The following is an 11,053-nucleotide window of genomic DNA, read 5'->3' as shown; positions in this document are numbered from 1 at the left end:
GCTTACACCCACAGCCCCCGAACACAGGCATACCGCTTACACCTCAGTCACGCCAGCAGAACGCCCATAAAAGCCCCTGGGGATTTAGGTGGAGTCACCCCGTATTGGGCTTGGGAGTGAAAAGGGTTGACAGACGAGTGTTTCAGGCTTGCGATGAGACTTCACCTCCAGGAGAAAATATTTGCCTGTTTACAGTCGCGGTTTGCTGACAAGTGAAACTTTCTTAAACCCAGGAGTAAATCTTCATTAGTAAAAACCGGCTCGCCTCGTGGCAATAATCGTCATATTTGGCCAAAAAGTACTCTTAATAAGATTGTAAGGAAATACTAGGTGAGTGGTATATAGATATATAGATATGTAGATGTTTCTCTGTAGGGTAGTGACTGACCTGGCCCATCTACCTTGTGTACTGGACTTGCGTTCATGGCTGTACAATCGATCCTACGTGAATTGTACCTTATCCGACCTGTTCGGTTTGTTCGATGACCTTCATATGCACTTTTTTTGTACGTTATTTTGGATAAAATGTCCTGTGATGTTAAGACTACACTTTCAGGGCCACCATATTTCAGTTGTAGGATCTACAAGTTGAGTAACTACAGTACCAAGACGAATAAATATTTGGACTGATTGGTTGAAGCCAAGGTTGTGATGTAGCTGGGCAGGGAGTGCTAACAGTGTTCTTTCAGCAGCCCTGTGAGGAACCACCTAGAAATCAGCAACACGTCTGCTACAACATCGAAGCCCATGCCAGGAGTTTACAACGACTTGTAGGGCCGCGCCAAAATGTTCTCTAAACATTTAGAGACCCTCAGTCTGTCTATAAATGTACCACAATTGTTTTTTGTTTTTTTGTGTGTGTGTTCTGGAATGTTCCTTACGGGAACAAACTGTCTACAGGGATCAGGATGGAGGTCTTGATTTCGTGCCACAGTTTGGAGTGGAAAAAGCTTTGCTCATCCAGAGTAAAACTGTTATGCCTGCAGTATGAAAAACAGACTTTATGGGTCTTTAACTGATCCGTGGTTACAGAAGAAAACCGTGAAGAACTGCAGAATAAACGGCATGAGACCCAAGAAGCATGAGAGCCCAAGCAGGCACAGCGCTGTGCGGAGCCCGTCTGCTGAGCGGAGGGCCAGCGGACTCTAACGAGCCCCAGCTGTAACGAGTGCTGTTTTTGTGCCGCTGCCTAAATTGGGGCGGACCAGGTCCGGGTTCAGACCACTCCTCCATTTCTCCATGCAGAGACACTCGGGGCCGAATCAAAATAATTTATGGTTTGGACGAAACCAGTTTCCCACACATGAGCGGTGCTCAAGGTTAACTGACACACATTTTCCATTGACATTTACATTTTCCGCTACATCAACTGAATCCTTGGCTTTATTCAGCCAGGGACCACAGAACCAGTTTCACAGAGGCACGATGGACTCTGTGATGAATGCAGCGGAGGTAGTTCTGCTGTACGGCCGGGTTCTGTAGGTTTGGCACAGACTTTATCCATAAGCCCGCCCCGCCCCGATCCAAACGCAGAAGGGAAAGTTGAGTCTGATTGTTGTGTAAATGTTGCTGACTCAGCACATGTGGTTCCGTTCACATCATTCTGCACCAAGGTGGAGCCCCTCCGCTGGAGCCCAGAGATGAGCAGCAGTGAGCAGCAGTGAGCAGCAGGCGCACAGGGCTGTGCACTCACCCACATGCACACGGCCGTCAGGCTCCTCCCAGCCCAGTCCATCACGTTGAAGATGAGGAAACAGGAAACCGGGATGAAGTACATTTCTAGAGAGGGAGAGGGGGGAGAGGGGGGAGAGGGAGAGACTCAGATCAGCAGCTCTGGCATTTTCCCACTGCAGGAACACAAACAGCAGCGGGACCTTGATCCAGACTTTAGCAGAGCTTTTACTCCGACCCTCCTCTGCGGTTACTGTTCATCTCCTATCAGGATGCTATCACTCTCACTCTCTCTCTCACACTCTCTCACACTCTCTCACACTCTCTCACACTCTCTCACACTCTCTCACACACACACACACACACACACACACACACACACACTCACACACACACACACACACACACACTCACCCCATTTGCTCCCCGGCTCCACGATAGACTTGACGTCCACAGTGACGGTGGGGAAGGTTCCGATGGTGATGGCGAATATACAGCACACAGAGAGCGCCATGACCCAGATCTACAGAGAGAGAGACATTAACACCACATACAGAGAGAGAGAGAGAGAGACATTAACACCACATACAGAGAGAGAGAGCGAGAGACATTAACACCATATACAGAGAGAGAGAGCGAGAGACATTAACACCATATACAGAGAGAGAGAGAGAGAGACATTAACACCATATACAGAGAGAGAGAGACATTAACACCACATACAGAGAGAGAGAGCGAGAGACATTAACACCACATACAGAGAGAGAGAGAGAGAGACATTAACACCATATACAGAGAGAGAGAGACATTAACACCACATACAGAGAGAGAGAGAGAGACATTAACACCATATACAGAGAGAGAGAGAGAGAGAGACATTAACACCACATACAGAGAGAGAGAGAGAGAGAGACATTAACACCACATACAGAGAGAGAGAGACATTAACACCATATACAGAGAGAGAGAGAGAGACATTAACACCATATACAGAGAGAGAGAGAGACATTAACACCACATACAGAGAGAGAGAGAGAGACATTAACACCATATACAGAGAGAGAGAGAGACATTAACACCACATACAGAGAGAGAGAGAGACATTAACACCACATACAGAGAGAGAGAGAGAGACATTAACACCATATACAGAGAGAGAGAGAGAGACATTAACACCATATAGAGAGAGAGAGAGAGAGAGAGATTAACACCACATAGAGAGAGAGAGCGAGAGACATTAACACCACATACAGAGAGAGAGAGAGAGACATTAACACCATATACAGAGAGAGAGAGAGAGACATTAACACCATATACAGAGAGAGAGAGAGAGAGAGACATTAACACCATATACAGAGAGAGAGAGACATTAACACCACATACAGAGAGAGAGAGAGACATTAACACCACATACAGAGAGAGAGAGAGACATTAACACCATATACAGAGAGAGAGAGAGAGATTAACACCACATACAGAGAGAGAGAGCGAGAGACATTAACACCATATACAGAGAGAGAGAGACATTAACACCACATACAGAGAGAGAGCGAGAGACATTAACACCATATACAGAGAGAGAGAGACATTAACACCACATACAGAGAGAGAGAGCGAGAGACATTAACACCACATACAGAGAGAGAGAGAGAGAGACATTAACACCATATACAGAGAGAGAGAGAGAGACATTAACACCATATACAGAGAGAGAGAGAGAGAGAGATTAACACCACATACAGAGAGAGAGAGCGAGAGACATTAACACCACATACAGAGAGAGAGAGAGAGACATTAACACCATATACAGAGAGAGAGAGAGAGACATTAACACCATATACAGAGAGAGAGAGAGAGAGAGACATTAACACCATATACAGAGAGAGAGAGACATTAACACCACATACAGAGAGAGAGAGAGACATTAACACCACATACAGAGAGAGAGAGAGACATTAACACCATATACAGAGAGAGAGAGAGAGATTAACACCACATACAGAGAGAGAGCGCGAGAGACATTAACACCATATACAGAGAGAGAGAGACATTAACACCACATACAGAGAGAGAGCGAGAGACATTAACACCATATACAGAGAGAGAGAGACATTAACACCACATACAGAGAGAGAGAGCGAGAGACATTAACACCACATACAGAGAGAGAGACATTAACTGCGTTTTGCAATGCAAATGGAGCTGCCAGGCTGCCGATCGTCCCCCTTTATTTGAGCCGATGGGCGGAAGTGGAGTGAACTTCAGCTCAAGAGCTGAGAAATGTCCAGAGTTTCCTCATACAGAGCAGAAATACAGACGTCATTTTGACTGGACTGGCCTCCCCTGCCCTCTGTGTGCGGACGTTGTGCAGAGTGCAGTTCCGTGGGTGCCCTGCGGGGGTGCTGTGGCAGCCGTACCTGTTTGAAGATGGCGATCACAGACACGACGGCTCTGCCTCCTTCCTCTGACGTCGCCGGCCGCGCCTCCCCAGGGATCTCTGAGGGACAGGAACCGTGTGAGCGCTCTTTAACGGGTTTGACCTTTAACCCCCGCGGCTGTGCGGCTCTTCTGCTCTTCCTCTCTGAGAGGAGCCAGACTCTCAGCTCGCTGGTTACCTAAACTAAAACCAGCAGAACCAGTAACTGGAGACCACTGCTGTAGACTGACCCTAATTGAGCGGAATTGGCTAATAGAATTGGCCGTCTTATATTTAAACTTAAACTGCCAATGAGGTGAGACTGTTTGACTCATTTCAAGATTTGCCAGCGGGGTGAGAATTTCAAAAACTTAAAACAAGCAAATATTTTCTACTTGAGAAGAAAAAAATAAAAAATGGGAACAATAGAAGTGGAGAACTGAAGTCACTCTGAGCTCGGAGCCAGAGAAAGGGCGCTGGGCGGAGTTTCTTGGGGCAGTTTCGGGTCTTTTGGGAGCTGCTCCGTGGGAAAGGCGCCGGGGGAACAGACGGAGGGTTCTGTGTGCGGCCGTGTCGGACGCAGCGCATACCTTTCTTCAGAAGGTCCATCTTGTTCTCCTCGTCAGTGGAAGGCTTGGCCTGCAGATAGTACTGGAAGAACTCCTTCAGGGGAGCAAGAGGAAGCACAGGAAGTTTTAATAATAACAATAATAATAATAATAATAATAATTACTCATAATTACTCAACCAACAGAAGCAGGTTTTCATGGAGTGCCCACGCTCTGGAACACTGCAGTGCCCGTTACATCAGCAGTAGAATGTTCAGTTAGGAACACTCTAATGGCGTGTCTGTGACCTCTGACCTGGAAGGGTTAAAGGCGAGAGCCCCACAGGCCTGGGGGTGCAGCTGACTGGCTTTACTGGTTATAACAGACCCCTGATATTTACATCACCCCCTGAGCTTTATAACAGACCCCTGATATTTACATCATCCCCCTGAGCTGAAAAAACCAGCCCTCAGGACAGCGGCCCCGTGATGCACCATCCTGACGAGACCAGTCAGTCACTTCACAATGAGGGCACTAAAATTAACTCCTGAAGTTAACATCCATTTATTTAAGTACAGATACGTCAAGTATGAACTTAACTTTTCATTAGTTCATGTATTTAACAGCAAACTAATGTATTGGTTACATTTATACATATGAAACGATAGGATAAACTTATAGTTGGTTTACCATTAACAAATTAATGGTTTCATTCCAATATGAATTGACATTATTCAATGTAGTTAACATAAATGACGTACAAATGCATAAACCTACACAGATACTTCTCAGTAGTTAGTGTAATAACATTAGTTAATGCCAATTCATGTGACCTTATTGTAGTGTTACCAATGAGTCCAGCTTTAAGTAACACAACACCAACAAGTCCAGCTTTAAGTAACACAACACCAACAAGTCCAGCTTTAAGTAACACAACATTCTGCCAAAGAGCTGGAGGCTAGCAGGAACAGGCCTGCAGAGCGCTCTATCTACACAACCCAGGCTGACATTTTACTGATATGTAACCGAAGATCAATGTGTTCTTGGTCACAGGACCTGCGTGTGGCTGTCTATGGCCATGGCACTGGAGAGGTGTGGGCACTGGAGAGGTGTGGGCACTGGAGAGGTGTGGGCACTGGAGAGGTGGGTAATGCCGTTATTTTAAATCTGTTCCGTTCACAGTCACTGTTTTCCTGCGATTGGATATGCGCTACTATGTGCTACAGCAGGGCTCTGCAGGGCAACCCAGCCGCAGGCAGAGCCGAGAGTGTGTGTGTGCGTGCGTGCGCAGTTTGGATGGGGTGGGTAGTGTGTCCATTCTGACCAGAGTATATTCAGGGTGTGTGTGTACAGGGTGTATGGTTTAGGATACAGGGTGTGTGTACAGGGTGTAGGGTGTCTGTAGAGTGCAGGGCGTGTCTGTAGGGTGCAGGGCGTGTCTGTAGGGTGCAGGGCGTGTCGGTAGGGTGCAGGGCGTGTCGGTAGGGTGCAGGGCGTGTCGGTAGGGTGCAGGGCGTGTCTGTAGGGTGCAGGGCGTGTCTGTAGGGTGCAGGGTGTGTCTGTAGAGTGCAGGGTGTGTCTGTAGAGTGCAGGGTGTGTCTGTAGAGTGCAGGGCGTGTCTGTAGAGTGCAGGGCGTGTCTGTAGAGTGCAGGGCGTGTCTGTAGAGTACAGGGCGTGTCTGTAGAGTGCAGGGCGTGTCTGTAGAGTGCAGGGCGTGTCTGTAGAGTGCAGGGTGTCTGTAGAGTGCAGGGTGTGTCTGTAGAGTGCAGGGTGTGTCTGTAGAGTGCAGGGTGTCTGTAGAGTGCAGGGCGTGCTCACCAGCTTGGGCAGGGCGAGGTAAGATGTGATGGCCAGGAGGATGACCACGCAGGCGGTGATGAAGTATCCAAACGCACTGTCCATCAGCTCTGAGCCCGCTGGAGATCACACACACACACATCAACACACACCCTGCACCCTGTACACACACCCTGTACACACCCTACACCCTGTACACACACCCTGCACACACACCCTACACCCTGTACACACACCCTGCACCCTGTACACACACCCTACACCCTGTACACACACTCTCAGCACTCCAGTACCTATCTATTACACTTATTCTTTAGAGTTCTTGGTGTTCTGCTGCTGTAGTCTACATTATTGGCATTTGGCAGACGCTCTTATCCAGAGCGACGTACAACAAAGTGCATACCCATAACCAGGGATACGTTCGCTGAAAGACCCTAGAGCAGGGGTCGGCAACCCTATCCACTTAGAGTTCTGACATTGTGTATTTAGAGATGCTCTTCTCCATACCACTGTTATAATGTGTGGTTATTTGCATTACTGTCACCTTCCTGTCAGCTCTGACCAGTCTGGCCCTTCTCCTCTGACCTCTCTCATTAACAAGGTGTTTCTGTCTGCAGAACTGCTGCTCTGTCTGGCACCAACAATCACTCCCCAGTCAGTCACTTGGATCACATTTCTTCCCCATTCTGTCATTTGGTCTGAAAAACAGTCGAACCTCTTGACCACGTCTGCATTCCTTTGTGCATTTAGTTGCACATGATTGGCTGATTAAATGCTTGCGTTAACCAGCTGGTGTACAGGTCATGTGAGTAACAGAACGGCGTGGGGGGTGGGGTCGTACCCGGGTTTGAGAAAGGCGCTATATAAATGTGGCGTGGGGGGGGGGGGTCGTACTTGCGATGGCGCAGATCATGGAGACGGCGGCGAAGGTCCCGGCGAGGCCCTGGCCGCTCATGATGGGCGTGGTGTAGGAGGCAGGGAGCAGGCCGGCCAATCCAAAGAGACTGCCCTGCAGGATGGCCCCAAACGCTGAGAGAGAGAGAGAGAGAGAGGGAGAGGGAGAGGGAGAGGGAGAGGGAGAGGGAGAGGGAGAGCGAGAGCGAGAGATAGAGAGTCAGAACACATCCCTCTCTTACACACACTCACACACTCACACACTCACAAATCCCCCCCCCCCCGGCTCAGACCCTCACAGAAAGGTTTTGATTGGCCGCTGACCCCCCCCCCCCCCCTCCCAGATTTCTAAATCCACATGAAAGCCTTGCAACACAAACGTCACCTTTAACCCAGAAGAGTCTTTCGCAAGGATCAAACGGCAGCTTCCAGCCCCGCACACCGGGGGGTGAGAACCAAACAGAGAGAGGAGGGGGGTGAGAACCAAACAGAGAGAGGAGGGGGGGTGAGAACCAAACAGAGAGAGGAGGGGGGGTGAGAACCAAACAGAGAGAGGAGAGGGGGTGAGAACCAAACAGAGAGAGGAGGGGGGGTGAGAACCAAACAGAGAGAGGAGGGGGGTGAGAACCAAACAGAGAGAGGAGGGGGGGTGAGAACCAAACAGAGAGAGGAGGGGGGGTGAGAACCAAACAGAGAGAGGAGGGGGGGTGAGAACCAAACAGAGAGAGGAGAGGGGGTGAGAACCAAACAGAGAGAGGAGGGGGGGGGGGATGAGGCAGATGAGGGGCTCAGGCCGTAAGAGCAGTCGTCTGGCAGTCGGAGAGTTGTCGGTTCGATCCCCTGCCCGGGCTGTATCGAAGTGTCCCTGAGCAAGACACCTAACCCCCAAATGCTCCTGACGAGCTGGTCAATGGCAGCCAATCGCCGTCGGTGTGTGAGTGTGTGTATGAATGGGTGAATGAGAAGCATCAATTGTACGGGGGTGAGAACCAAACAAAGAGAGGATGGGGGGCTCAGTGATAACAGAGGAGGGGATGAGATTCTGGGTAAGGGGCGGGTCACAGCTAGGCGCAGAGGATTATGGGTAAGGGGGGGGGGGTCACAGCTAGGCGCAGAGGATTGTGGGTAAGGGGGGGGTCACAGCTGGAGCAGAGGATTGTGGGTAAGGGGGGTCACAGCTGGAGCAGAGGATTGTGGGTAAGGGGGGGGGTCACAGCTGGAGCAGAGGATTGTGGGTAAGGGGGGGTCACAGCTAGAGCAGAGGATTGTGGGTAAAGGGGATTCACAGCTGGAGCAGAGGATTGTGGGTACTCACAGTTGATGCAGACGATCTTGATCATGGTGACGGTGAAGAAGGGGAGGGGGGCCATCTCCACCTTCACCAGCGTGGCGGTGATGAGGAACACCCCCAGGATGACCACCAGACTCCCCACGATCCTCAGCTTCTGGGGGATCCTGGGACAGAACGTCACACGTCACGCTTCCTCTCAAAGGAAACATTAGCTTCACTAAGTTACTGCGAAATTCTTACACCATAGGCAAATCTTTTAATTAATCAAACACCTCACTGGCAATATTTTTGTCTTATTTAGCAAAAAAGTAACAGAATTAAGACTTAAAGTCGAAATCTAAGACTAAAATACGCAACATTACATTATTACATTAATGGCATTTGGCAGACGCCATTATACTCAAGATCGACATAGTTTTAGTCCTCCAACCCAACTCTGTTAAACCAACAAACCCCACCCCAGCGCCCCTGTTCTCTCTGACCCCCGGGCCCCAGCGCCCCTGTTCTCTCTGACCCCCGGGCCCCAGCGCCCCTGTTCTCTCTGACCCCCGGGCCCCAGCGCCCCTGTTCTCTCTGACCCCCGGGCCCCAGCGCCCCTGTTCTCTCTGACCCCCGGGCCCCAGCGCGCCCCTGTTCTCTCTGACCCCCGGGCCCCAGCGCCCCTGTTCTCTCTGACCCCCGGGCCCCAGCGCCCCTGTTCTCTCTGACCCCCGGGCCCCAGCGCCCCTGTTCTCTCTGACCCCCGGGCCCCAGCGCCCCTGTTCTCTCTGACCCCCGGGCCCCAGCGCCCCTGTTCTCTCTGACCCCCGGGCCCCAGCGCCCCTGTTCTCTGACCCCCGGGCCCCAGCGCCCCTGTTCTCTCTGACCCCCGGGCCCCAGCGCCCCTGTTCTCTCTGACCCCCGGGCCCCAGCGCCCCTGTTCTCTCTGACCCCCGGGCCCCAGCGCCCCTGTTCTCTGACCCCCGCCCTGCTGCACCTCTGGTGGATGAAGGAGTTGAGGCAGGTGAAGATGAGGAGAGGCACCATGGCACAGAGCGTCATGGTGCTGCTGAACTTGGCCTGCAGGATGCTCCGCCCCTCCCCGTCCACGCCCTGCGTCGCGTTGGCCGTCTGATTGGCCAAGGACGGCTCCTTCAAGCGATCCATGAAGTACTGCAGAGACGGCAAGAATTAGGCTCCTCCCATCACACACGGCCACAGCAGTCCGTCACTGAACGTGGGCCCGCCTCCCTTTGAGCCCAAACAGAGAGAGGTCTAAACGCTTTGAGTCCACACTGAGAGAGGTCTAAACGCTTTGAGCCCACACTGAGAGAGGTCTAAACGCTTTGAGCCCACACTGAGAGAGGTCTCTAAACGCTTTGAGTCCACACAGAGAGGTCTAAACGCTTTGAGTCCACACTGAGAGAGGTCTAAACGCTTTGAGTCCACACAGAGAGGTCTAAACGCTTTGAGCCCACACTGAGAGAGGTCTCTGAACGCTGGCCACTTCAGCGGCTCAGGACTCTGGGTTCTGGGAAAGCGGCGTGCATGTTTTTGTGAAATACAGCAGTTAGTGGAACAAACGCACACACTGGACAAGTTACGGTTAATTGGTTGGCATTTATATAGCGCCTTTATCCAAAGCGCTGGACAATTGATGCTTCTCATTCACCCATTCATACACACACTCACACACCGACGGCGATTGGCTGCCATGCAAGGCACCGACCAGCTCGTCAGGAGCAACCTACAACTTCTCACATTATTTCACAACCCGACCACCTCGAACCTACACATCCCAAGTCAACAACCCTCTGACTGCCAGACGACTGCTCTTACTGCCTGAGCCATGTCGCCCCACCATTCATAATTCATACTTCCTGAAATGCTGGTAAATTCCAACCCAATCAGCATACAGTAAATCCTCAAACTGTGTCCGGGATTCTATTTGAAGCCGGGCCTCGGATAATAGCCGGGGGCGTGGTCGATTCGGACAAAAAGGCCGGCTCCCAAATACAAGCCGGGGTAATATTGCCTACCAGTAGGGCTATCAGTACATGAGCACTAGAAGACATTATTTCGATTTAACTCAATTAAATAAAAGAGCTCTTCTTAATATTTTATATTGTTGGTTGGTTTAATACTGTTGCCAATGAAAAGTCGTCCTACACCATGGGTCTCCAACACGTCGCTCTCAAGCTACCAGTCGCTTGCCGCCCCCTTCTAAGTAGCTTGCCAAAGGCTGAAGCAGTATACATTTAAACACAATTGTTGCCGCAAGGCATTCCAGCCTACGAATTTAATAAAAAGTAAATCAGTAAATTAGGTATTAGACTTCTACTGCTGTAGCCTATCCACTCAGAGTTATGATGTGTGTAACATACTGTGTTTAAACACACTAGTTCATATATTGACTGCGTTGTGCAATAAACAAGATGACTCCAAGCTGAGCTGTG

The 11,053-nt window shown here is 50.4% G+C and overlaps 1 protein-coding gene across 1 annotated transcript in view; it reads right to left on the bottom strand.

The window, feature by feature from the left end:
• Positions 1 to 2,135: 2,135 nt before the first annotated feature.
• The window catches only part of slc29a1a (solute carrier family 29 member 1a), a 22,633-nt gene continuing 13,715 nt past the window's right edge, over positions 2,136 to 11,053 (bottom strand). The window contains exons 4-9 of the mRNA XM_061227410.1: positions 9,595 to 9,770; positions 8,643 to 8,782; positions 7,328 to 7,462; positions 4,678 to 4,750; positions 4,089 to 4,168; positions 2,136 to 2,194 (exon numbers count right to left, since the gene is read on the bottom strand). Of these exons, the coding sequence (XP_061083394.1) occupies positions 4,710 to 4,750; positions 7,328 to 7,462; positions 8,643 to 8,782; positions 9,595 to 9,770 (492 nt within the window). The 3' untranslated portion in view covers positions 2,136 to 2,194; positions 4,089 to 4,168; positions 4,678 to 4,709. The remainder of the gene's footprint in view (positions 2,195 to 4,088; positions 4,169 to 4,677; positions 4,751 to 7,327; positions 7,463 to 8,642; positions 8,783 to 9,594; positions 9,771 to 11,053) is intronic.

This window comes from Conger conger, chromosome 18 (genome assembly GCF_963514075.1).
Source record: "Conger conger chromosome 18, fConCon1.1, whole genome shotgun sequence".
Classification (NCBI taxonomy): Eukaryota; Metazoa; Chordata; class Actinopteri; order Anguilliformes; family Congridae; genus Conger; species Conger conger.
This window is presented reverse-complemented; position numbering and strand designations above follow the sequence as displayed.